General features: G+C 47.0%; 1 protein-coding gene across 1 annotated transcript in view; it reads left to right on the top strand.

The window, feature by feature from the left end:
• Positions 1-4,068: 4,068 nt before the first annotated feature.
• The window catches only part of LOC145348000 (cyclin-dependent kinase-like 2), a 56,447-nt gene continuing 32,832 nt past the window's right edge, over positions 4,069-27,683 (top strand). Inside the window, exons 1-4 of the mRNA XM_080196086.1 lie at positions 4,069-4,242; positions 11,059-11,249; positions 23,563-23,757; positions 25,014-25,192. Coding sequence (XP_080052212.1) covers positions 11,082-11,249; positions 23,563-23,757; positions 25,014-25,192 — 542 coding nt within the window. The 5' untranslated portion in view covers positions 4,069-4,242; positions 11,059-11,081. The remainder of the gene's footprint in view (positions 4,243-11,058; positions 11,250-23,562; positions 23,758-25,013; positions 25,193-27,683) is intronic.

The raw sequence follows: 27,683 nt of genomic DNA, 5'->3' as shown, positions 1-27,683 counted from the left end.
TGAGTTGAGGAGGAACTTCTTCACACAAAGGGTTGTGAATCTGTGGAATTCCCTGCCCAGTGAAGCAGTTGAGGCTCCCTCATTGAATGTTTTTAAGGCAAGGATAGATAGATTTTTGAACAGTAAAGGAATTAAGGGTTATGGTGAGTGGGTGGGTAAGTGGAGCTGAGTCCATGAAAAGATCAGCCATGATCTTATTGAATGGTGGAGCAGGCTCGAGGGGCCAGATGGCCGACTCCTGCTCCTAGTTCTTATGTTCTTGTGAAACCAATGGGGAAGTCCTGGAACACCCACATCTCTGAATAAATCAGAACAAGGATGAAGTTCAGGAGGAAAATGGAAGAGGACAGCTTATGACTTATACCAAAGGATCAGTACTTTGTAAACTGCAACTCAAATACTATAACTTATTAATTCTTACCCAAATTGAATAAAAACCTATCCCCTAACCTGATGAAGGGGCAGTGCTCCGAAAGCTTGTGATTCCAAATAAACCTGTTGGACTTTAACCTGGTGTTGTGAGACTTCTTACTGTGCAACACCGGCATCTCCACATCCCGAATAAAAACAGCTTTGGACGAATTGGAAAGAATTGGAGAGGATCATACAAGTACAAACCGGCCAGTCGTGAGTGGCACTGATTGAGATTATTGTCTCAAACTCAGGCAGAGATCTGAACTGTAATGGAACTAAAGTTGGAAAACTGAAATTGGAAAGAAAATGCTGGAAAATCTCAGCTTTGGTGAGTTTGTGTTTCAGGTTAGTGACCTTTCATCAGCTGTGATAAACAGCAGATACCTTTAGTGACCTCTGTACAGTTAGAAGCTAAGAACATAAAAGTTAAAAGCAAATTACTGTGGCTGCTGGAATCTGAAACCAAAAGAGAGAATGCTGGAAAATCTCAGCAGGTCTGGCAGCATCTGTAAGGAGAGAAAAGAGCTGACGTTTCGAGTCTAGGCGACCCTTTGACAAAGTTCAACAACCTTGACAATATAAAAATTGGCTGAGTCTATAACTATTGGATAGGGCTTCATTTGCAAACATTTACAATTTACTTCATTATTTCATCCCTTCATTTTCAAATGCTGTGTAATTCTGCAGCATTGTGGCGAGGCGAGGCGCTGCGTTCTGTATCGGCGAGGCGGTGCGTTCTGTGTCGGCGAGGCGCTGCGTTCTGTATCGGCGAGGCGCTGCGTTCTGTATCGGCGAGGCGGTGCGTTCTGTATCGGCGAGGCGCTGCGTTCTATATCGGCGAGGCGGTGCGTTCTGTGCCGGCGAGGCGGTGCGTTCTGTGTCGGCGAGGCGCTGCGTTCTGTATCGGCGAGGCGCTGCGTTCTGTATTGGCGAGGCGGTGCGTTCTGTGTCGGCGAGGCGCTGCGTTCTGTATCGGCGAGGCGGTGCGTTCTGTGCCGGCGAGGCGCTGCGTTCTGTGTCGGCGAGGCGCTGCGTTCTGTGTCGGCGAGGCGCTGCGTTCTGTGTCGGCGAGGCGCTGCGTTCTGTGTCGGCGAGGCGCTGCGTTCTGTGTCGGCGAGGCGGTGCGTTCTGTGTCGGCGAGGCGCTGCGTTCTGTGTCGGCGAGGCGCTGCGTTCTGTGTCGGCGAGGCGGTGCGTTCTGTGTCGGCGAGGCGCTGCGTTCTGTGTCGGCGAGGCGCTGCGTTCTGTGTCGGCGAGGCGGTGCGTTCTGTGTCGGCGAGGCGCTGCGTTCTGTGTCGGCGAGGCGCTGCGTTCTGTGTCGGCGAGGCGCTGCGTTCTGTGTCGGCGAGGCGCTGCGTTCTGTGTCGGCGAGGCGCTGCGTTCTGTGTCGGCGAGGCGCTGCGTTCTGTGTCGGCGAGGCGCTGCGTTCTGTGTCGGCGAGGCGGTGCGTTCTGTGTCGGCGAGGCGCTGCGTTCTGTGTCGGCGAGGCGCTGCGTTCTGTGTCGGCGAGGCGCTGCGTTCTGTGTCGGCGAGGCGCTGCGTTCTGTGTCGGCGAGGCGGTGCGTTCTGTGTCGGCGAGGCGCTGCGTTCTGTGTCGGCGAGGCGGTGCGTTCTGTGTCGGCGAGGCGCTGCGTTCTGTGTCGGCGAGGCGCTGCGTTCTGTAGCAGTAGGTAAAATGTTCGAATCCGTCATTAAGGAGGAAATTGCGAGGCATCTTGAAGGGAATTGCTTGATAGAGCAGACGCAGCACGGTTTCATTAAAGGGAAGTCGTGTCTGACAAATTTACTGGAGTTCTATGAGGATGTGTCTAGGGCGGTGGATAGAGGAGAGCCGGTGGATGTGGTCTTTCTGGATTTTCAGAAGGCGTTTGACAAGGTACCTCACAAGAGGTTATTGCAGAAGGTCGAGGGACATGGAGTTGGGGGTAGGGTGTTAGCGTGGATAGAGGATTGGTTGTCAAATAGGAGGCAGAGAGTGGGGGTCAACGGGTGCTATTCGGATTGGCGGATGGTGACTAGTGGAGTGCCCCAGGGGTCGGTGCTGGGGCCTCAGCTATTTACCATTTATATAGATGATCTGGAGGAGGGAACCGAGTGTAGGGTGTCGAAATTTGCTGATGACACCAAGATTGGGGGAACGGCAAATTGTGCGGAGGGTGTGGAGAGTCTGCAGAAGGATCTAGATAGGCTGGACGAATGGGCCAGGAAATGGCAAATGGAATTTAATGTTGGCAAGTGCGAGGTGGTCCACTTTGGTAGGAATAATGGTAGGAAGGACTATTACTTACGGGGCGAAAAACTGCAGCAGGCGACGGTGCAGAGGGACCTCAGGGTCCTTGTGCATGAGTCGCAAAAACCCAGCTTGCAGGTGCAGCAGGTGGTCAGGAAGGCGAATGGGATGCTGGCCTTCATAGCGAGGGGGATTGAATATAAAAGTAGGGAGGTCTTGCTGCGGCTGTATAGGGCATTGGTGAGGCCGCAGCTGGAGTACTGTGTGCAGTTTTGGTTGCCGTACTTACGCAAGGATATTTTGGCCTTGGAGGGAGTGCAGAGGAGGTTTACTAGGCTGATACCGGAGTTGAGGGGGTTGAGCTATGAGGAGAGGCTGAATAAACTAGGCTTGTACTCGTTAGAGTTTAGAAGAATGAGGGAAGATCTCATTGAGACATATAAGATGATGAATGGGATGGATAGGATAGAGGTGGAGAGACTCTTCCCGCTCAGAAAAGACAGTAGGACTAGGGAGCACAGCCTCAAGATAAAGGGGGGGGGGGCGCGGTTTAGAACGGAGTTGAGGAGGAACTTCTTCACTCAAAGGGCGGTGAATCTCTGGAATTCTCTGCCCGTTGAAGTGGTGGAGGCTGCCTCGCTAAATATTTTTAAGACGCGGGTTGATGGGTTTTTGATAAGAGAGGGGATTAAGGGTTATGGGGAGAGGGCGGGAATGTGGAACTGAGCCAAGACAGATCAGCCATGATCTTATTGAATGGCGGGGCAGGCTCGAAGGGCTAGATGGCCTACTCCTGCTCCTATTTCTTATGTTCTTATGTTCTGTGGCGGTGAGGCAGTGCGCTCTGTAGAAGCGAGGCAGTGCATTCTGTAGCAGAGGCATTGTGTCAAGTGTTCTCTACACATTTGCTGAGTATTTCAGTATTTTCTGCAGGTTAGACGGATGAAAGGCTTGGCCCTTTTCTCTCTGCACTGAGAGAAACTCTGAGAAAGGATTTTTTAAAAATCCCAGCTTGAGCTACATTTTTGTTCTGTCCTCATCACTCACTCAGTTACCCGCTTGCAAAAACACTATTTGCTGCTTCTCACCTCCAACAAAAGCTTTCTGAAGGAAATGGAACACTCAGTTCTGCAAACTTGGTCAACCTTCTCACAATTGTTTTTCTGCGTTTTAACTCTCGAATTTATGGGGGGTTGGAACCATCACAGTGGCTGATTCTGCGGTTCTGAGCTGACGTGAGTGCTACATGTTGTGGAGAGAGTCATTTGTTGCTGTTAGTAACCTGGAATCACACAGCCTCCTGTTCCATTGTGCTCCCCCTGGCTCCTGGCCAGTTGTCTGCTGTCCTTGTCCCTCACATTCGCTGAAGAACCACCCATGTCATCAAACTCATTCAGTATAACCAGAGGTTTAGTGTCACAGGGATCTGACTGGCTCCACACTTAGCAATAAACAGCAGGCAGTGAGTGCTTCACACACACACACCAGTACAGGGGCTCAGGAATGAGGAGACAGTGTGTGTTCTTCAGAAGATTAATGGTGTGCTTTGACAGTGGATGAGCTGGACTGGAGGGAATGTGTGTAACAGAACTGCTGGAGGTACAGTAACTAACCTTAGCAAAACCAGTCTGAAATTCAATAGCCCGGAATCACAGAAAGGGAGATTACTGCAGTGAGAATTGTGTAACAGAATTAAATTGCAGGGAGCGATGGTTAAAATCACTGAGAGAGACTCGGAAACAGTACCGGAAATAATTGAATATATAGTTTGCAAACTGGAGAATAAAACTGTGCAGAAGAAATCCGGTCTTTGGGAATTTAACTTAATTACCTGTAAAGACTCACATTCCAACCATTATCTTGCAGTTGTGTCTCTGTCTATATAAGCCGTGTTTGTGAACCTACTTCTCCACTCACCTGATGAAGGAGCAGCGCTCCGAAAGCTCGTGATTCCAAATAAACCTGTTGGACTTTAACCTGGTGTTGTGAGACTTCTTACTGTGCTCACTCCAGTCCAACACCAGCATCCCCACGTTATGGCATTTTTCTGTTGAAGGAATTTGCCATTGGAACAATCTCACTTTGGGAGCAGGCATCTTGGCAGTAGTTCTTTTCTATCTGTCGAATTTTTAGAAATTTGGTTTAAAATAATTGAAATTTCCAAACTTTATATTTTTATGGCATTTTGTTTTTCTGCGTTTCCAAAATGAAGAGGTCTTGTGGCACAGAAACCACAGGAGACAGAAGCTGCAGGTTCGAGTCCCACCCCAGGACTTGCTGTGTGAAGAGGGAGCATTCATTGCGCTGCCAAACTAGCTGAGTGTCAACCTGCAAAATCCTCCCAAACACTCGCCAATGGCTGGCAGTGAGAGGAGAGGGTCATGGCTGGCTGTACTTGATGGAGAGTGGCTCCCTACCAGCTCTGGTGCCAAGTCTAGGGATCTGTTCCAGGGGAAACTGGGAGGTCTGCCTTTGTACACCACTGGGTGTGGGAAGAGAAACAACAACAACCTTTCCAGTGACGAATCAATCTGAGCTCTTGTGTCTCTGAATGAAATGTTATGAACTGTTGGGGATTCTAGAAGCAGGCAGCAGGAGGGCAGCGATATGGTGGAGGAAGATGCCAAGGTTTAGGCTGCATCAGAATGTTTCAAACACACTGTCATTGGAAATGAATGAAGTTAGGGAGATGGAGGTTAGAACTGAGTAGCCTCATTAGCGATAGACAACATGGTTTCGTACAAGGGAGGTCATGCCTCACACATTTGGTTGAGTTTTTTGAGGAGGTGACAAAAATGATTGATGAGGGAAAGGCCGTGGATGTTATTTACGTGGATTTTAGTAAAACATTTGACAAGGTCCCTCATGGCAGCCTGGTGCAAAAGGTTAAATCTCACAGGATCAAAGGTGAACTAACTAGATGAGTACAGAATGGCTTGGCCATAGAAGACAGAGGGTAGCGGTGGAGGGGTCTTTTTCTGATTGGAGATCTGTGGCTAGTGGTGTTCCGCAGGGCATATGGTAATGGGTAGAGGGTAATGGGTAGAGGGTAATGGGACCTCTGCTGTTTGTGATATATATAAATGATTTGGAAGAAGATGTAACTGGTCTGATTAGTAAGTTTGCGGATGATACAAAGATTGCTGGAGTTGCGGATAGTGGTGAACATTGTCGGAGAATACAGCAGGTTATAGATAGGCTGGAAAATTGGGCAGAGAAATGGCAGATGGAATTTAATCCAGATAAATGTGAAGTGATGCATTTCAGTAGAACTGATGCAGGGGGGAGCTATACAATAAATGGCAGAACCATCAGGAGTATAGACACACAGAGGGACCTAGGTGTGCAAGTCCACAGATCCTTAAAGGTGGCAGCACAGGTGAAAAAGGTAGTGAAGAAGGCAAATGGCATGTTTGCCTTTATTGGACAGGGCATAGAATATAAAAGTTGGCATGTGATGTTGCAGTTATATAGAACATTGATTAGGCCACATTTGGAATACTGTGTCCAGTTCCAGTCGCCACACTACCAGAAGGACGTGGAGACTTTGGAGAGAGAACAGAAAAGGTTTACCAGGATGTTGCCTGGTGTGGAGGTTATTAGCTATGAGGTGAGATTGAGTAAACCAGGATTGTTCTCCTTGGAAAGACAGAGGTTGAGGGGTGACCTAATAGAATTTATAAAATTATGAAGGGGATAGATAGGGTGAACAATGAGAAGCTTTTTCCCAGGTCGGAAATGACAAACACAAGGGGTCACAAGTTCAAGGTGAGGGGGGCAAGGTTCAATACAGATATGTGAGGGCTGTATTTTACACAGAGGGTAGCGGGGACCTGGAATGCACGACCAAGTAAGGTAGTTGAGGCAGACACACTAGGATCATTTAAGACTTATCTAGATAGCCACATGAACAGACTGGGAATAGAGGGATACAAATGGATAGTCCAGTTAGGAACACATGATCAGTGCAGGCTTGGAGGGCCGAAGGGCCTGTTCCTGTGCTGTATTGTTCTTTGTTCTTAAAATGTTGGCTTTTGACAGAAGAAATAAGGAGAAACTGGAAAATGGAGAAACAGAGGCCACAGGGTGAAGGTTATTGGGAAAAGAGAGGGTGATGAGGAGTTTTTTCATACAGAGAGTTGTTCTGATCTGGAATGTGTTGCCTGAAAGGGCGGTGGAAGAAAACTCAATAATAAAGAGGGAATTGGATAAAAACTTGAAAAGGAAAACAAAGAAATCAGGGCAATGGAGATAGAAACATAGAAACCAGGAGCAGGAGGGGGCCATTCGGCCCTTCGAGTCTGCTTGCCATCATGGCTGATCATCCAATTCAATATCCTGATCCCGCTTTCCCCCCCCATATCCTTTCATCCCCTTCGCCCCCAAATTTACATCGAATAACTTCTTGAAAATCTACATTATTTTGGACAACTGCTTTCTGCAGTAACAAAGTCCACAAATTCACTACTCTCTGGATGGAGGGAGGAGTGAGACATTAAAGACTTTGGACAGGAACCACGTGTAAGAAGGAAGAAAGACTTGCATTTCCATAGCACTTCTCACAACCTCAGGATCTCCAAAGAGCCTCACAGACAATTAGGTATTTTTGAAGTGTTGCCACTGTCATAAAGTAGGAAGCACAACAAACTGTGCACAGCAAGATCCCAAAAGCAGCTGCATGACAATGACCCGATGATCTATTTTTAGAGATGTTGTTTGAGGGATAAATATTGACCAGGACAACGAGGAGAACTTCCTCGCTCTTCTTCAAGGTGGTGGCATGAGACTTTTACATCTGGCTCAGAGGGCAGATGTTGCCTGCGTTTGAGGGATACCCCTTCTGGCAGTGCTGCACTCTCTCTGTACTGCACTGTGAGTGCCAGCCTGGGTGATGTGTTCAATTCCTAGCAGAGGTGAATAGCTTGTTGACATAGTCTTGTTGATGTTAGCTGTTTATGTAAGGAAATGTGTAGCAGTGTAGGAAATGTGTAGCTGTTTGTTTAGATGCTGGCTCTCATTCTCACCCATTTCCTGGGGTTGGCAACATTGTTCTATGTATTTTCTCAGGATTCAAATCAATGCTGTGTAGAATGGGCGGCACGGTGGCACAGTGGGTTAGCACTGCTGCCTTACAGCTCCAGGGACCTGGGTTCGATCCCCGGCTTGGCTCACTGTCTGTGTGGAGTGTGCACATTCTCCTCGTGTCTGCATGGGTTTCCTCCAGATGCTCTTGTTTCTTCCCACACTCAAAGATGTGCAGATTAAGCTGATTGGCCATGCTAAATTGCCCCTTAGTGTCAGGAGGACTAGCAGGGTAAATATGTAAGGTTACAGGAATAGGGCTGGGTGGGATTGTGGTCAGGGCAGACTCGATGGGCCGAATGGCCTCTTTCTGCAGTGTAGGGATTTCAATGAAATGCTGAACTTCAGCTGACTGTCAGAAAACAATCTACGTGTGTTTAATTGTTAATGTGGGAGTTCATTATCACTTCTAATGATTTGTTCTAAACTATTAAATTATTCTTCCTCAGTCTCATATAACCCATTGACAAAAATAATCATCTGCCTTAGATTAATGCTGCTGTCATTCCTGCTGGCAGGAGTTGAGATTGAGAGGGGTTTTGGGGAATTATTCAGGGGAGGAGAGCAAAGTAAAGCAGAAACCTCAGTCTGTTGTGCTGAGCTGTAAGAGAGATACTCGGGGTGTGTGACTGGAGATTCAAGGTGTTGATGTCTGTAATTCCATCAAACTCTTTATAACAAAGCTCAGGTTCCTATTGTGTGAGCACATTCTGATCCAGTGACAGGAACATGTTTCAAAACAGGCATCACATATATCTGAACAGTTCACACCGCTTTGTATCTGTGATATTCCACAAAGGGCAGACATTCCCATTCATTGTAGCAGAGTGACAAATCGTCCATTCTTCCAAATGTGAAGCTAAATCTTGAAGCTGCTCAACTGGGAAATATCTCAAACTCCTAAAATTACTCAGACTCAAATTTCCGATACTCACCCTTGGGTTCAAATCCCTCCATAGCCGCCCCTCCTAATCTCTGTGATCTCCCACAGCGAACCTGACCTCCGAGATCTCAGCACTCCTCCAATGCTGGCTCTTCTTAAACATTCCCAATGTTAATCATTCCACCAATGTCAGCTCTGCCTCCAGTTGTCTGGGGTCTAAGCTCTGGAGTTAGAGTCATGGAGTTATAGAGGTTTACAGCAGGGAAACAGGCCCTTCAGCCCAACTTGTCCATGCTGCCCTTTTTTTAATCCCTAAGCTAGTCCCAGTTGCCCGTGTTTGGCCCATATCCCTCTATACCCATCGTACCCATGTAACTGTCGAACTGCTTTTGAAAAGACAAAATTGTACCCACCTCTCCCGAATCCCAATCCTACCTCCCTCACTTCCTTTAAGACACTCCTCAAAATCTGCCTTTTTGATTAAGTTTCTGGTCCTAATGTCTCATTATTTAGTTCAGTGTCCAAATTTTGACCCAATCCATGCACTTTGGGAGATGTTAATAAAATCTTTGTATAAGTGCAAGTTGTAATGTAAAGTTGAAACTTATATTTTGCTCTTTTAGCAAGGTATGGATTAAATTCTTCAAATATATGACATTTTTCTGCTAATTACAGCAGCAACCACTTGTAATTAATACTGAAAGTTCCCCTATAACTCACTCACCATCCTGACTTGGAAATATATTGGCCGTTCCTTCCCTGTCACTGGGTCAAAATCCTGGAGCTCCCTCCCGAACAGCACTGTGGGTGTTTCTACATGACATGGACTACAGTGGTCCAAGAAGGCAGCTCACGCCACCTTCTCAAGGGCGATGGCCCAGTCAGTTGCCCATATCCAGAGGATGAATGAATAAAACAATGGAACAAAATGACAATCTGGTCAGCCTCACATTGTTACTTAAGGGGGAGTTCAGAACTAGTGGGTCAGAGTTTGAAGATAAGGGGTAAACCTTTTAGGAAATTTCTTCACCCAGAGGGTGGTGAATGTGTGGAATCCACTCCCACAAAAAGTAGTTAAGGAGAAAATGTTGCCTGATTTCAAGAAATTAAATGTAGCTCTTAGGGCAAAAGAGATGAAGGATATAGGAGGAATGTGGGGGGAGGTATCAGGATATTGAATTTGATGATCAGCCATGATCAAAGTGAATGGTGGAGCAGGCTGGGAGGGCTGAATGGCCTCATCCTGCTTCTAGTTTCTATGTTTCCATGTCACGTACCAGTTGGCTGCTTTATTTTCTTCCTTCTTGGGCTGTCCATCAGGATTGAGGCTGGTTTGCTGGGTTCTGAGATAGCTGATAGGTTCGCTGTGTGATCTGTAGCTTCTGTCGCCTGTGGGGCTAGTGGTGTTCAGAGGGTCAGTTAGCTGATTGTTTGCAGGTTTGAGCGCTTCCTCCAATTTCCCAACTTCACCTCTTCCTGGTCCTGGTGAAGTCTCTCTCTGTGTTTGGTGTCTTAAAGAACCTTCTCCATTTTGGTTGCTTACGAGTCAGGGTCTCCTCAGAGACAGCAGGGATATTTGACCTCTTTGGAGTTGCTTTGGGGAATGTTTCTTCTCGTCTCCTGGGATTCTCCTGCCTGAACCTAGTTCCAGGTGAAGCAGCTGCTTTGAGAGTCTAATCCTGCCCAATGGGACTGGTTTTGAGTGATTAGCGCCTCGAAGCTGGGTGTGTTGACCCGGGAGAGGACGCTGCTATTAGACCATCCTTCTTGGCACCTCGATTTGGTGAATGCAGCGTAAGTGCTGCTGGTGGTATTTCTCTGGGGCTTGCACGTGTCTGCTGTAGGTTGTCCAGTTCCTGAAGAACTGCACTGGGGAATTGCGGCTGCCAGCTAAAGCCTGACCTCAGCCTTGAGATCCTGGTCTTCAATACTCTTCCTCAAAAGCTGAGTGGAACATTGGAGGTGTTGAATAATTTAATAAGATCTGTAAAATGATGAAAATGTCCCACTCTCACATTCTCCCCGCTCCCTGGGTAAAGGAGTTTCTCCTGAATTCACGACTGGATTTATTAGTGACTATTAGATATTATTGAGCCCCTAGTTCTGTCTCTCCCACAAGTGGAACCATCTCCAAATCTGCTCAATCAAACATTTTCATCATTTTACAGATCTCTATCAGGTCATTCCTCAATCTTTTCCTTCAGCGGAAAAAGCCCCAACTTGTTCAATCTCTCCTGATAGTTATAAGTTCTCAGTTCTGGATATCATCTTCGTAAATCTTTTATTTTGTTTTGTGATATCATACTGTAAAAGTTTAATGTCCTTCCTTTCCAACTCTAACCCTGTAAAAATGAAGCAAAGTGCTGGGTTCATACTTTACTGCATTATAGATAAAAACTAAAATATATTTTAAAAAGTCACACTGCATCTTTATGCTCCTTTACTTCCAGCCCACAGACTGATGTGAATCCACATGGAGAAGTATGAACACCTGGGACTGGTGGGAGAAGGGAGTTATGGAATTGTGATAAAATGCAGGAACAAGGAAAACGGAAGAATTGTTGCCATCAAAAAATTCCTGGAGGACGATGATGACAAAATGGTGAAAAAAATTGCCATGAGAGAGATTAGGTTGTTAAAGGTAAGATACCTCCCTCATATCAAACCAATAACCAACAGTCACCTGACAGCAGTAAATGATCGAATTTCCTGCGATGTGTAAAGGCAGAGTGAGCCGGCAGAGAGTGACAGGGCTCAGGATCCACTTCCTCCATAGACCGAGACAATGACAGATAATCAGGGGGTTCAGGGATGTGGTGTGAGTTGCAGATTGCCACAACTTGGTGGCTGACTTGGCAAACTCTGCCCCTTCGTAGAATCCCTACAGTGCAGAAGGAGGCCATTTGGCCCATCGAGCCTGCACTAACAACAATCCCACCCAGGGTCTATCCCCAAAACCCCACATATTTACCCTGCCATTGACACTAAGGGTCAATGTTGCACGGTCAATCTACCTTAAACCGCACATCTATCAACACTTACACCCCATCATTGTTAATAAACACACTCTCCATCTCATTGGTGAAGAATTGAAGATGCACTGAGGAACAATCTACATTAATTGCCGGGAGCCGTGGAGTGTTAGCCAGTACGAGATAAGAAAGAAATTGAGGGTAATAGTCAGCATGAAACCATCATGAACTGAACAGAAAAAAGGTCATTATTTCTTTTTGTGGGTGTGAGGAGACATTGGATTGGAACACGTCTTGTTGCAGAGAATTACCTGGAGTTCAGAAACACCATCGTTCAGCTCAGCTGCTCCCTCTGGGCTTGATGCACATTCTCTATCACAACCGATCAGCATCTCCTGTCCTTCCCTCTCTGCCAAGTGTTTAGCCAGCCTGACTCGAAATATATCGAAAATATTCACCAATCTGCCTGAGAGCAAAGACATAACTGAGTTAAAAGCAAATCTCAAATTACTGTAATAACTTCCGGTGAGGTGGAGCGGGTGGGAGGAAGAATTTTGGGAGCAAAATGATGGATTAAATGGCCAGATCCTGGGCTGTAAATATGATGTAATTCCACATTTCCAATTGTGAATTTTACTGGGACACAGCTAATACCCCACACCCCACAATGTGAGCATGAAACCTGTGATTAAATATAGTTTTGAAGGACTGTCAGAGGGTCATTGCTGAGGGAGTGCCGCGCTGTCAGAGGGTCAGTGCTGAGGGAGTGCCGCACTGTCAGAGGGTCAGTGCTGAGGGAGTGCCGCACTGTCAGAGGGTCAGTGCTGAGGGAGTGCCGCACTGTCAGAGGGTCAGTACTGAGGGAGTGCCGCACTGTCAGAGGGTCAGTACTGAGGGAGTGCCGCACTGTCAGAGGGTCAGTGCTGAGGGAGTGCCGCGCTGTCAGAGGGTCAGTGCTGAGGGAGTGCCGCACCTTCAGAGGGTCAGTGCTGAGGGAGTGCCGCACTGTCAGAGGGTCAGTGCTGAGGGAGTGCCGCACTGTCAGAGGGTCAGCGCTGAGGGAGTGCCGCACTGTCAGAGGGTCAGTGCTGAGGGAGTGCCGCACTGTCAGAGGGTCAGTGCTGAGGGAGCGCCGCACTGTCAGAGGGTCAGTGCTGAGGGAGTGCCGCACTGTCAGAGGGTCAGTGCTGAGGGAGTGCCGCACTGTCAGAGGGTCAGTGCTGAGGGTGCGCCGCACTGTCAGAGGGTCAGTGCTGAGGGAGTGCCGCACTGTCAGAGGGTCAGTGCTGAGGGAGTGCCGCACTGTCAGAGGGTCAGTGCTGAGGGAGTGCCGCACTGTCAGAGGGTCAGTGCTGAGGGTGCGCCGCACTGTCAGAGGGTCAGTGCTGAGGGAGTGCCGCACTGTCAGAGGGTCAGTGCTGAGGGAGTGCCGCACCTTCAGAGGGTCAGTGCTGAGGGAGTGCCGCACTGTCAGAGGGTCAGTGCTGAGGGAGTGCCACACTGTCAGAGGGTCAGTGCTGAGGGAGTGCCGCACCTTCAGAGGGTCAGTGCTGAGGGAATGCCGCGCTGTCAGAGGGTCAGTGCTGAGGGAGTGCCGCACTGTCAGAGGGTCAGTGTTGAGGGAGTGCCGCACTGTCAGAGGGTCAGTGCTGAGGGAGTGCCGCACCTTCAGAGGGTCAGTGCTGAGGGAGTGCCGCACTGTCAGAGGGTCAGTGCTGAGGGAGTGCCGCGCTGTCAGAGGGTCAGTGCTGAGGGAGCGCCGCACTGTCAGAGGGTCAGTGCTGAGGGAGTGCCGCACTGTCAGAGGGTCAGTGCTGAGGGAGTGCCGCACTGTCAGAGGGTCAGTGCTGAGGGAGTGCCGCACTGTCAGAGGGTCAGTGCTGAGGGAGTGCCGCGCTGTCAGAGGGTCAGTGCTGAGGGAGTGCCGCACTGTCAGAGGGTCAGTGCTGAGGGAGTGCCGCACCTTCAGAGGGTCAGTGCTGAGGGAGTGCCGCACTGTCAGAGGGTCAGTGCTGAGGGAGTGCCACACTGTCAGAGGGTCAGTGCTGAGGGAGTGCCGCACCTTCAGAGGGTCAGTGCTGAGGGAATGCCGCACTGTCAGAGGGTCAGTGCTGAGGGAGTGCCGCACTGTCAGAGGGTCAGTGCTGAGGGAGCTGTATCTCAAGTGAGATATTAAACTGAGACTGTGCCTCTGCTCTGGTTGATGTTTGGGGTTAAATCAGAGTGCTGCACTGTTACGGTTCAGTATTTCAGACAAGATGTTAAACCAAGGCCATGTTTACTCTGTCTCTATTGGAGAAGGGTGGGAGTGTAATTCCTGTTGTCATGGCCCATGTATATCCCTCAGTAAAGATCACAAAAACACTTGGTCAGAATCACTTTCATAGGCCCTTCGGCCGAACTTGTCCTTGCAGCCCTTTTCTTTAAAACCCTTAAACTCGTCCCAATTGCCCACATTTGACCCCATATCCCTCTATACCCCTCGTACCCATGTAACTGTCTAAATGCTTCTTAAAAGATAAAATTGTACCCGCCTCTACTACTGCCTCTGGCAGCTCGTTCCAGACACTCACCACCCTCTGTGTGAAAAAATTGCTCCTCTGGACCCTTTTGTATCTCTCCCCTCTCACCTTAAACCTGTGCCCTCTAGTTTTAGACTCCCCTTCCTTTGGGAAAAGATATTGACCATCTAGCTGATCTGTGCCCCTCATTATTTTATAGACCTCTATAAGATCACCCCTCAGCCTCCTACGCTCCAGAGAAAAAAGTCCCAGTCTATCCAACCTCTCCTTATAACTCAATCCATCAAGTCCCGGTGGCATCCTAGTAAATCTTTTCTGCACTCTTTCTAGTTTAATAATATCCTTTCTATAATAGGGTGACCAGAACTGTACACAGTATTCCAAGTGTGGCCTTATCAATGTCTTGTACAACATCAACAACGTGTTCCAACTCCTGTATTCAATGTTCTGACCAATGAAACCAAGCATGCCGAATGCCTTCTTCACCACTCTGTCCACCTGTGACTCCACTTTCAAGGAGCTATGAACATGTAGCCCTAGATCTCTCTGTTCTCTAACTCTCCCCAACGCCCTACCATTAACTGAGTAATTTCAAGCAGGCTTTGAGATATTTAAAAGGTGGAGAGAGAGTGCGTCAGAACCTCATATTTAATCGGAGCCGGAGGAGGCCGTTCAGTTAATTGGGCCCTTCAATAAGATCATAACTAATCTGAAGTAGCCTCAACTTCATTTTCTCCTCAGTCTCTCCATCGATTCCTTTCTCAATCAAACATCGCCCCCCCCAACTCATCCTTGAATATATCCACTGACCCATGGTCCACATTGCTCTCTGGGGATGAGGGGAGAGAATTCCAAATACTAACAACTCACATTGAGAGAAAAAAAATCATCCTTATCTCAACTTCTCAAAGCAAATTTGAAGGGTTTAGGAATAATGTTTCAAGTAGAAATTTAGATGCTAAATATTAATCTGCTCAATAATGTTTGCTTTGATTTATTATTGTCACATGTATTAACACACAGTGAAAAATATTATTTCTTGCCATCTATATTGAGCATACTGTTCATAGAGTGAAGTTTGTAGTGTTACAGTCATAGCTAGGCTGTAGAGAAAGATCAACTGAATGCAAGGGAAGTCCATTCAAAAGTCTGACAGCAGCAGGGAAGGAGCTGTTCTTGAGTCGGTCGGTACGGGACCTCAGACTTTTGTATCTTTTTCCCGATGGAAGAAGGTGGAAGAGAGAATGTCAGGGGTGTGTGGGGTCCTTAATTATGCCGGCTGCTTTGCCGAGGCAGCGGGAAGTGTAGACGGAGTCAATGGATGGGAGGCTGGTTTGTGTGATGGATTGGGCTACATTCACAACCTTTTGTAGTTCCTTGCGGTCTTGGGCAGAGCAGGAGTCCAGACCAAGCTGTGATACAACCAGAAAGGATGCTTTCCATGGGGCATCTGTAAAAGATGGTGAGAGTCGTAGCGGACTTGTCAGATTTCCTTCGTCTTCTGAGAAAGTAGAGGCGTTGGTGGGGCTTTCTTAACGATAGTGTCGGCATGGGGGGAGGACCAGGACAGGTTGTTGTTGTAATGTTCTCGCCAATAAGTTACACAAACAATCCGTTGATAAGTTCCTCAAAGAGCTGGTACAAAACAGAATTGCCGGAATTCTACCGCCCCGCCCACCACGGAATGGGAGCGAGTGAGGGGTGGACAGCGGTAACGTCCGCCGGCCTCGGGCGGGAATTTCCAGGCTCGCTCGAGTGAAGCTGTAAAACCCTGTCCAGTGAAGCAAATGAGAGCTTTCTGGACCGAACGATTTGATGATTCTGAAGATGTCAGATTTGGAAAGAAAATGAAGCTGTTAATTGAAGGCAGCTGGATATCATGAATTTAATCTTCCCTTCTGTTAATAAGCGTTATAGTCCAGTTGAATTCGCCTCACCGGTTGTTATGTAGCAGCGCCCTGCAGCCGTTTTAACGATCTTGTTGGTTAATGTGTTGTTGAAGTTATTTTAGTCTCTTTGTTTAAAGTGTTCTTGATCCTCTGGACAAGCCTGGACAAGCTTTGGAATGCAGTTTGCCTGCTGATAAAGTCTATACAGATGAAGGGCTTTCAGACCTGCTTCAGTTTATTTGCTTTGTCTGAAGGACATTGATTCGAATTCAGCAGTTGGGAAATTGTGTTCTCTGTCGTTGCAACAGACAGCCCAACTTCTTAAAACCATGTTGCTGTTCCAAACAATCCTCCTCACATCAGTCTAAACTGTTCACCTCAGACACTCTACCTGCTGCATTTCATCCTTCACCGTCTTGGGAACTGGAACTTTCTTGGCTACGCTGTTGATATTTCCAAAAATACAGACATCATAGAACCCTACAGTGCAGGAAGAGGCCCTTTGGCCCATCGAGTCTGCACCAAACACAATCCCACCCAGGCCCTACCCCCATATCCCTACACATTTTACCCACTAATCCCTACACATCCCTGGACACTAAGGGGCAATTTCTTAGCATGGCCAATCAACCAAATTCGCACATCTTTGGACTGTGGGAGGAAACCGGAGCACCCGGAGGAAACCCACGCAGACACGAGGAGAATGTGCAAACTCCACACAGACAGTGACCCGAGCCGGGAATCGAACCCAGGACCCTGAAGCTGTGAAGCAGCAGTGCTAACCACTGTGCCACCCAGAGGCAGCGATTGATTTCCTAGCTGCTTATTAAACTTTCCTAGGCACCGAATTCTGCCTCCAATCTGGAACAAACAACAGATCGCTCACTCACTGTTAGTGAGAACCAACATTCTCACCCCACTGACAGTGAGACAGATAACAAAATCCAATAATCCGGGGCAGCACGGTGGCACAGTGGTTGGCACCACTGCCTCACAGCGCCAGGGACCCAGGTTCAACGCAAGCCTCGGGTCACTCTCTGTGCAGAGTCTGCACATTCTCCCTGTGTCTGTGTGGGTTTCCTCCGGGTGTACTGGTTTCCTCCCAGACTCCAAGGATGTGTGGGTTAGGTTGATTGGCCAAGCTAAATTGACCCTACTGTCAGGGGGATTAGTGGGGTAAATGCATGGGGTTGGGGGAAATCGGGCCTGGGTGGGACTGTGGTCGGTACAGACTCGATGGGCCACATGGCCTTGTTCTGTAGTGTAGGGATTCTATGGAATCTATGATAAAGAGATACACGACTTTCAATCGAGAAAAAGAACATGAAAATTGAATTAATAAAGAGAAACTAGGAAAGGATATTGAGTTTCAATTTTGACCTATTGCTTAATTCTGCCGGAGGTCAGAGACATGGATGTTAAGTTTGTTTTTTCTCTCCACACATCCTGTCCGAGTGTAAAAAATAGGAGCAGGAGTAGACCACCTGGCCCCTCGGGCCTGCTCTGTCATTCAATATCATAACATCATAGGACCATAAGACACAGGAGCAGAACTAGGCCACTCGGCCCATCGAGTCTGCTCTGCCATTCAATCATGGCTGATATTTTTCTCATCTACATTCTCCTGTCTTTTCCCCATAACCCCCGATCCTCTTATTAATCAATAACCTATCTATCTCTGTCTTATCAATACTCAATGACCTGGCCTCCTCTGTGGCAAAGAGTTCCTCAGATTCACCACTCTCTGGCTGAAGAAATTCCAGGTCATGACTGATATGATTGTAGCCTTGACCCCCTCCTTTCCTGTCTGTCTCCGGTAAGCCTCAACTCCCTTGTCAATCAAAGATCTAACTCTTGTCTAACTCAGCCTTGAACACATTCAGTGACCCAGCCCCCAGTGACCCCGGGAAAGAGAATGCCGCAGGCCAACAAGGATAACCAAACCTCAGTAAAAATACATTTTACAAACAAATCCAGGGAACCTGATGAGGAGACTCTCCAGATATCCCAACATCAAACTCACAAATAAACTAGTTTAAGGTTTATTTATTAGTATCACAAGTAGGCTTACATTAACCATGCAATGTGAAAATCCCCTAGTTGCCACACTCCAGTGCCTGTTCGGGTACACTGAGGGAGAATTTAGCACAGCCAATGCACCCTAACCAGCACGTCTTTTGGACTGTGGGAGGAAACTGCAGCACCCAGTGGAAACCCACGCAGACATGGGGAGAACATGCAGACTCCACACAGACAGTGACCAAGCTGGGAATAGAACATGACTAAATGAAACTGAAGCCCTGTTGTACCTTTTTTCACAGTAAGAAGTCACACAACACCAGGGTAAAGTCCAACAGGTTTATTTGGTAGCAAAAGCCACTAGCTTTCAGAGCACTGCTCCTTCATCAGGTGAGTGGGAGTTCTATTCACAAACAGGGCATATAAAGATATAAACTCAATTTACAAAATAATGGTTGGAATTTATGGTTAATCAAGTCTTAAAGGTACAGTTGTCTGTTGGACTTTAACCTGGTGTTGTGAGATTTTGTTTCTGTCTTCACGGAGGAGGACGTGAATAATTTGCCGGGTGTTAGCGATGGAAAGGTGGTAGGACTGGAGGGTCTTAATGACATTACTGTTACTAGAGAGGTGGTGCTCGACAGACTGGAGGGGCTGATTGTGGACAAGTCCCCAGGACCGGATGGAATGCATCCGAGGGTTCTGAAAGAAATAGCGGAGGTTATAGTGGATGCCTTGGTGGTTATTTTCCAGACGTCGCTGGATTCCGGGGAAGTGCCGGAAGATTGGAAAACGGCTAATGTTACGCCGTTGTTTAAGAAAGGTGCCAGGCAAAAGGCGGGGAATTATAGGCCGGTTAGTTTAACGTCTGTGGTAGGTAAAATGTTAGAATCCGTCATTAAGGAGGAAATTGCGAGGCATCTTGAAGGGAATTGCTTGATAGGGCAGACGCAACACGGTTTCATTAAAGGGAAGTCGTGTCTGACAAATTTACTGGAGTTCTATGAGGATGTGTCTAGGGCGGTGGATAGAGGAGAGCCGGTGGATGTGGTCTTTCTGGAATTTCAGAAGGCGTTTGACAAGGTACCTCACAAGAGGTTATTGCAGAAGGTCAGGGGACATGGAGTTGGGGGTAGGGTGTTAGCGTGGATAGAGGATTGGTTGTCAAATAGGAGGCAGAGAGTAGGGGTCAATGGGTGCTATTTGGATTGGCGGTTGGTGACTAGTGGGGTGCCCCAGGGGTCGGTGCTGGGGCCTCAGCTTTTTACCATTTATATAGATGATCTGGAGGAGGGAACCGAGTGCAGGGTGTCGAAATTTGCTGATGACACCAAGATTGGGGGAACGGCAAATTGTGCGGAGGGTGTGGAGAGTCTGCAGAAGGATCTAGATAGGCTGGGCGAATGGGCCAGGAAATGGCAAATGGAATTTAATGTTGGCAAGTGTGAGGTGGTCCACTTTGGTAGGAAGAATGGTAGGAAGGACTATTACTTAGTGGCGAAAAACTGCAGCAGGCGACGGTGCAGAGGGACCTCGGGGTCCTTGTGCATGAGTCGCAAAAACCCAGCTTGCAGGTGCAGCAGGTGGTCAGGAAGGCGAATGGGATGCTGGCCTTCATAGCGAGGGGGATTGAATATAAAAGTAGGGAGGTCTTGCTGCAGCTGTATAGGGCATTGGTGAGGCCGCAGCTGGAGTACTGTGTGCAGTTTTGGGCGCCGCACCTGCGCAAGGATATTTTGGCCCTGGAGGGAGTGCAGAGGAGGTTTACTAGGCTGATACCGGAGTTGAGGGGATTGAACTATGAGGAGAGGCTGAATAAACTAGGCTTGTACTCGTTAGAGTTTAGAAGAATGAGGGGAGATCTCATTGAGACGTATAAGATGATGAATGGGATGGATAGGATAGAGGTGGAGAGACTCCTCCCGCTCAAAAAAGACAGTAGGACTAGGGGGCACAGCCTCAAGATAAAGGGGAGGCGGTTTAGAACGGAGTTGAGGAGGAACTTCTTCACTCAAAGGGTGGTGAATCTCTGGAATCCTCTGCCCATTGAAGTGGTGGAGGCTGCCTCGCTAAATATTTTTAAGAAGCGGGTTGATGGATTCTTGATAAGAGAGGGGATTAAGGGTTATGGGGAGAAAGCGGGAAAGTGGAACTGAGCCACGACAGATCAGCCATGATCTTATTGAATGGCGGGGCAGGCTCGAAGGGCTAGATGGCCTACTCCTGCTCCTATTTCTTATGTTCTTATGTTCTTACTTATAGTTTAAATGTTTAGTATAATTTGGTGCAGCCAAAGCTGGTGTGGTAATCTGCACAACTTTCAAGTTCTCAAAAGTACTTTGACACTTCTTTGTGTGTTCAAATTTTTTGCCTCTCTTTAACAAGCTTGTCAGGGCTTTTCAGACTTTTGAATGCATCTACCTCGCATTAAGCTGATCTTTCTCTGCATCCTATCTATGACTGTAACACTACATTCTGCACTGTCTCATTTCCTTCTCTATGAACAGTACGTTTTGTCCGTACAGCACACAAGAAACAATACTTTTCACGGTACATGTGACAATAATAAATCAGATGAAATCAGAATCAAAGGGAGCCACTACAATGCTGAAATTCAGAATGAAATTCCGATTGAATCTATTCGTATCAGCATATCAGTAAATCTCTCACTTTGTCTTAAGCACAGGAAAATCCAGGATAGAACATAGAACACTACAGCACAAACAGGCCCTTCGGCCCACGAGTTGCGCCGATCACATCAACACCTACCAACCTACAGACCTATCTATAACCCTCAATCTCATTAAACCCCATATACTCATCCAGAAGTCTTTTAAAAGACCCCAGCGAGTTCGCCTCCACCACCACTGACGGCAGCCGATTCCATTCACTCACCACCCTCTGAGTGAAAAACTTACCCCTAACATCACTTCTGAACCTCCCTCCCCGCACCTTAAATCTGTGTCCTCTCGTAGCAACCATTTCAACCCGGGGAAATAGCCTCTGAGAGTCCACCCTATCTATTCCTCTCAACATTTTGTAAACCTCTATCAGGTCGCCTCTCAACCTTCGTCTCTCCAGGGAAAAGAGTCCCAGCTCCCTCAACCTAACTTCATAAGGCATGCCTCCCAGTCCAGGCAACATCCTTGTAAATCTCCTCTGTACCCTCTCAATAGCTTCTACATCTTTCCTATAGTGAGGCGACCAGAACTGCACACAATACTCTAAATGAGGCCTGACAAGGGTCTTATAAAGTTGCAGCATTACCTCCCGACTCCTAAACTCAATCCCTCGATTAATGAAGGCCAGTACACCATATGCCTTCTTGACCACCTCCTCCACCTGCGAGGCCGATTTAAGAGTCCTGTGGACCCGGACCCCTAGATCCTTCTGCTCTTCAACACTACTCAGACTTCTGCCCTTGATAGTGTACTCGTTCATCCCATTGGTTCTGCCAAAATGGACGACTACACATTTATCCGCGTTGAAGTCCATCTGCCACTTCTCCGCCCAGTCCTGCATCCTATTTATGTCCTGCTGCAACTTTTGCCATCCTTCCAGACCATCCACAACACCACCGACCTTAGGTCTGTTTCTCTGGGAGTCTCTCGGCCTTCTCACACAGTCTCACCAAAGCAAATTCCTTTCACTTTGGCAAATTCACTTTTTGCCAAGTTTATGACCAAATTGGTGCATTATAACCAATCAAACAATTTGTGCAGATGTTGTAAATGTTTGTTCCAGGATTGGCCAAACGCTACCAAATCGTCAATATATACCCCACAGAGACATCACCCATCCTTCCACAACCTGCTGCTTAAACCCTCAGAACCTTCCGGGGTATTTTTATTCTGAAAGGCATAACTTTACATTAATAAAATCCACACAAGGTTAGGAAAGGTGATATTTCTTTGGCTGTGTTGATTAGTTGAATGTGCCAATATCCCTTCAATAATTACATTTTAGTAATGAACATGGCCTATCTAATCTCCTCACTAACATCTTCCAATTGTGAAATTGGATATGAATCTGGCTCTGAAATCGCATCGACCCTGGTGATAATCGATATTTAATTGCTGGGACCAACCTGGGTGCAGTACCATTGCAATAGGTGAGCTCCGGTTACTGTGACGCTTTTAAAAAATTTATCATTATCACATGTATTAACATACAGTGAAAAGTATTGTTTGTTGCGCGCTATACAGACAAAGCATACCGTTCATAAAGAAGGAAAGGAGCGGGTGCAGAATGTAGTGTTACAGTCATAGCGAGGGTGTAGAGAAAGATCAACTTAGTGCGAGGTAGGTCCATTCAAAAGTCTGATAGCAGCAGGGAAGAAGCTGTTCTTGAGTCAGTTGGTACGTGACCTCAGACTTTTGTATCTTTATCCAGATGGAAGAAGGTGGAAGAGAGAATGTCCGGGGTGCCTTGGTTCAACAAGGTCATTTTCCATCACAAACTTGATTGCCTCCCTCACGTGGTCTATCCTCTCTGGATTGAAGCTGGAAGGATGTTGCATTATGGGTGACGCAGCCCCCACATTGCCGTCATGTGTGGCCAGACCTTTCTCCTGCCTATCCACACAAACTAGTTCATGAGTTTGTAATAGTTTTCATTAGTCACCTGGACAGTTTCCTGGAATATATTTCTATAATATTTCTGTCTTACCCAATCTGATGACTGGAGGGTTGACGTTAGAATTTGTAGCTCCTGATTCATTCTCAGACCGTTCTGATATTTTTATTTCACTCGATGTATTTTTTAACCACTGCGAACAAACTCCTGTCCTGACTATCGCCCCTGCCATTACATTGCTTTAACTTCTCAACGTGACACACATGTTGATTTTTCATCCTATTGGAGACGTCCTGAGATCATTGAGTTTCTTTCTGATTTGTTGACCTTGCTTTTAACAGTAACGACATCACCACCTCCAGTGACGACATTGCGAACTTTAGTGTTTTTATCTGCTTTAACTTTCATTTGTGAGTGAGTGCTTTTCAAATGCTCTTTGGCCAACTCACATGCTTTGGTTTGACTTTCCTGGATATTTGTGTAAAGAAGGAGAGGAGAGTGAGGCCATTAAGATAAAGGACAGAGAAAGGGAAATGAGAGACAATAGATTGGTCAACATTCTAGAAAGTGTAAGGAGCTCAAGAAGGATAAAGAATCTAACATGATGCCTCCCAAAGGATTTCACTGGTGAGTTAGGCAGATACTGTGGGCTGAATGGCCTCTCTCTGGTATAATTCTTTGTTTCATTTTCACAGAAAAAAATTCATGGAATATGTGATGACAGACCTGCTTTATCCAAATGGAATAAAGTATGATCTTCATAACACTTTTTATACCTTTATTGTATTCTGTATTTGTTTTGTATCTATATGTGGATTGTGTAAGAAGGAGAGTTATTATCTATCTTTAGTCACCCTGGAGATATCCTCTTTTCTTAGACACACGGTCTCTTCACTTGTTGAAAATTCCAGAGATTTCCCAGAAACCTACAAACAGTTCAGGAGAAACCGATCTCATTTTCCTTCTTGTCTTCTCAGCAACTCCGACACGAGAACTTGGTCAATCTGCTGGAAGTGTGCAAGAGGAAGAAACGCTGGTACCTGGTTTTCGAGTTTGTGGATCACACGGTACTGGATGATCTGGAGCAGTCCCCAAATGGGTTAGAGTACAACAAAGTTCGGAAATATCTGATCCAGATCCTGCGAGGAATGGCATTCTGTCACAGCCACAATGTGAGTGTGGTGTCCGGGGATACACACTGTCTCACACTTCTCTCAATCTTCATCAGAGAGGTCTGAAAACAGGCAAAACTGGTCAAAACCAAGCTTTGCAAACAAAACACAAATCATAGAATCATAGAACCCTACAGTGCAGAAAGAGGCCCTTCGGCCCATCGAGACTGCACCGAACACAATCCCACCCAGGTCCTATCCCCATATCCCTACACATTTTCCCGCTAATCCCTCTAACCTACACATCCCTGGACACTAAGGGGCAACTTTAGCATGGCCAATCGACCTAACCCGCACATCTTTGGACTGAAATCATTCAGAATAATCAGTGAAATCTTCTGTTACACTCAGTATAATCAGTAGGTCGATTAGAGTAAAACTCAATCCCTGTCTCAATGTGAAAACCAGTTCACCTCCTGAATCCCCAAAACCTCTCCACCATCTACAACTCAGGAGTGTGATGGAATACTCCCCACTTGCCTGGATGGGGGCAGCTCCCAACAACACTCAAGAAGCTCGACACCATCCAGGACAAAGCAGCCACCTAATTGAAACCACATCCACCCCCTTAACATTCACTTTTTCTATCACCAATGCACAGGGGCAGCTGTGTGTATGATCAGTGCTAACCACTGTGCCACCGGCACAGACTCATAGCGCCAGGAACCAGGGTTCAATTCCCGGCTTGGGTCACTGTCTGTGTAGAGTTTGCACATTCTCCCCGTGTCTGCGTGGGTTTCCTCTGAATGCTCCGGTTTCTTCCCACAGTCCAAAGATGTGTGGGTTGGGTGGATTGGCCATGCTAAATTGCCCCTTAGTGTTAGGGGAATTAGCTGGGGTAAATGCAGGGGGTTGTGGGGATAGGGCCTGGGCAGGATTGTTGGTGATGCAGACTCAATGGGCTGAATGGCCTCCTTCTGCAATGTATGCTTCTATGATTCTATCTACAAGATGCAGTGCAGGAACTCACCAAGGCTCCTAAGGTAGCCCCTGCAAACCCACTACCTCTACCTGGATTCTATTTTTATACATTCACACATTCTGAGATTATCACAGGCGACACCAATTCAAGTTTAAAGCTGGAAGATGCTTCAGTTTGACCAATTGGCTGTAAGGAATGAAGCCTACCCAGCGAAATAAACCGTGTGCAGGAGTGGATGGGAGAATTGGGCAGTTAGATATCTGAGGGAGTGCCAGTGGAATAATCGGTAACTGGAGGATTCAGCCTGTTTAAACTACCATCTGTTTTCTTCCAGATCATTCACCGTGATATTAAACCAGAGAACATTCTGGTGTCTCAGTCCGGGGCTGTTAAGTTGTGTGATTTTGGTTTTGCGCGAACGCTTGCAGCCCCAGGGGAGACCTACACCGATTATGTGGCAACCCGCTGGTATCGGCCCCCTGAACTCTTGGTCGGAGATACCAAGTACGGCAAGTAAGTATTCCAGCTGGCGAACACTCGGAGCGAGGAGATCACTCTTAAACAACCACTGTCCAAAACACCAGCCACATTCTCACTTTCTGTCTCTCTTTCCTTATCTTACTCAGCATTTAGATCAAAGGAGTGCAGCTGGAGGGAGGAACAGATACTAAAGGAACAAACATAGCTTTATAGAACATTAGTGAGGCCACACTTGGAATATAGTGTTCAATTCTGGTCGCCACACTACCAGAAGGATGTGGAGGCTTTGGAGAGGGTACAGAAAAGATTTACCAGGATGTTGCCTGGTATGGAGGGTATTAGCTATGAGGAGGTTGGAGAAACTTGGTTTGTTCTCAGTGTAATGATGGAGGTTGAGGGGTGAACTGATAGAAGTCTACAAGATTATGAGGGGCATGGACAGAGTGGATAGTCAGAGGCTTTTTCCCAGGGTGGAAGAGTCAATTACTAGGGGCACAGGTTTAAGGTGCGAGGGGCAAGGTTTAAACAAAATGCATGAGGCAGTTTTTTTATGATGTGGGTATGCCGGCGTTGGACTGGCGTAAACACAGTAAAAAGTCTGACAACACCAGGTTTTAGTCCAACCTATTTATTTGATAATATTCTCACAAGCTTTCGAGGGGACAGCCTCTTCGTCAGGTGAATGGAGAATTCTGGCCTCAGACAGAGCATATAAAGCACAGACAGTTTACAGATTACTGATTAAAATGCGAATCCTTACACCTAACCTGCTGTTCAAGACCTGAAGTGGCTGACAATGTGAGTGGTAGGAGCACTGATCACAGTTTAAAGAGATGTGTATTGTCTCCAGACAGTACAGTAAGTGAGGTTTTGCAAACCCAGGCAAGTCACGGGGGTTACAGGGATCTTGGGTTCATGTCGCACTATCTGTAACCCCCGTGACTTGCCTGGGTTTGCAAAACCTCACTTACTGTACTGTCTGGAGACAATACACATCTCTTTAAACTGTGATCAGTGCTCCTACCACTCACATTATCAGCCACTTCAGGTCTTGAACAGCAGGTTAGGTGTAAGGATTCGCATTTTAATCAGTAATCTCTAAACTGTCTGTGCTTTATATGCTCTGTCTGAGGCCAGAACTCTCCATTCACCTGACGAAGAGGCTGTCCCCTCGAAAGCTAGTGAGAATATTATCAAATAAATAGGTTGGACTAAAACCTGGTGTTGTCAGACTTTTTACAGTTTTTTTACACAGAGAGTAGTAGGTGCCTGGAACTTGTTGCTGGGGGAAGCGGATACGATAGTGAGTTTTAAGGGGCATCTTGACAAATACATGAATAGGAGGGAATAGAAGGATACGGTCCCCGGAAGGGTAGGGGGTTTTAGTTCAGTCGGGCAGCATGGTCGGTGCAGGCTTGGAGGGGCCGAAGGGCCTGTTCCTGTGCTGGAATTTTCTTTGTTCTTTTTTCTTTAGAACAGTAGAAGGTGATTCATCCTCCCAGGACTATTCCACCATTCAGTTAGATCAGGATTCATCTGTACCTGGAATCCATTTGCTTGTTTTTGCTCTGCTTATCTCACTGAAATCTCTCAATCAGTCTGGAAAGCTCCAAGTGATACCCCTGAGCTTCTGTGTGAGAAAGTGCTTTACTCTGAAACTACCTATCTAATTTTCCCATTGTTGGGGGAGATGGTGGTGTTCTGGTAACATCACTGGACGAGTAATCCAGAGACTCAGACCGATACTCTGGGGTCACGAGTTCAAATCCCACCGTGGCAGTTGGTGGAATTTAAATTCAATTAATAAATCTGGAATGTAAAGCTGGTCTCGGTAACGGTGACTATGAAACTTTCATTGATTGGTGTAAAAACCCATCTGGTTCACGAATGTCCTTTAGGGAAGGAAATCTGCCGTCCTTACCCAGTCTGGTCCACGTGTGACCCCAGAGCCACGGCAACGTGGTTGACCCTCCATCACCCTCTGAAATGACCGAGTGAGACACTCAGTTCAAGAGCAGCGATTGGTGGGCAACAAATACTGGCCCAGCCAGTGAAAGAATAAAGAGAAAGAATTGTTCCCCTTCCCCTCCCCCAATAAATTAACACAGCCCCCCGTCAACCCCCCCACGCCACCCCCCCACCCCCCACCAATGGAAATCGTCTCTCCAGTATTTAATCTATCAATTCCCTTAACATCATCTAAACAGCCAATCAGTTCACTCCTGAAATGAACACATCCTGGTTTGAAACCAGATCCACACTAACCCGAGCAAAGCTCTTCTCGTTACTGTCTGTAAAATAATTGTTTCTAATAAACACTTAACATCAAATTACATTTGTGTAGTGCCTAATACGGTTTATTGTTGATAATTTACTTTGCAATGTAGTCGGTGTGCCTATCAATTTGCACACGGCAAACTCCCATATACAGCAATGACCTGATAATCTGGTGATTGAGGGATAGATTTTGGTCAGGGTTCTGGGAGAACTCACCTGTTACTCTTCAAAACAGTGTCTTATTTTC

This window comes from Carcharhinus amblyrhynchos, chromosome 1 (genome assembly GCF_965287045.1).
Source record: "Carcharhinus amblyrhynchos chromosome 1, sCarAmb.v2.hapA, whole genome shotgun sequence".
Taxonomy (NCBI): domain Eukaryota; kingdom Metazoa; phylum Chordata; class Chondrichthyes; order Carcharhiniformes; family Carcharhinidae; genus Carcharhinus; species Carcharhinus amblyrhynchos.
The sequence above is the reverse complement of the archived record's forward strand: the minus strand, read 5'-3'. Positions and strand labels throughout refer to the sequence as shown.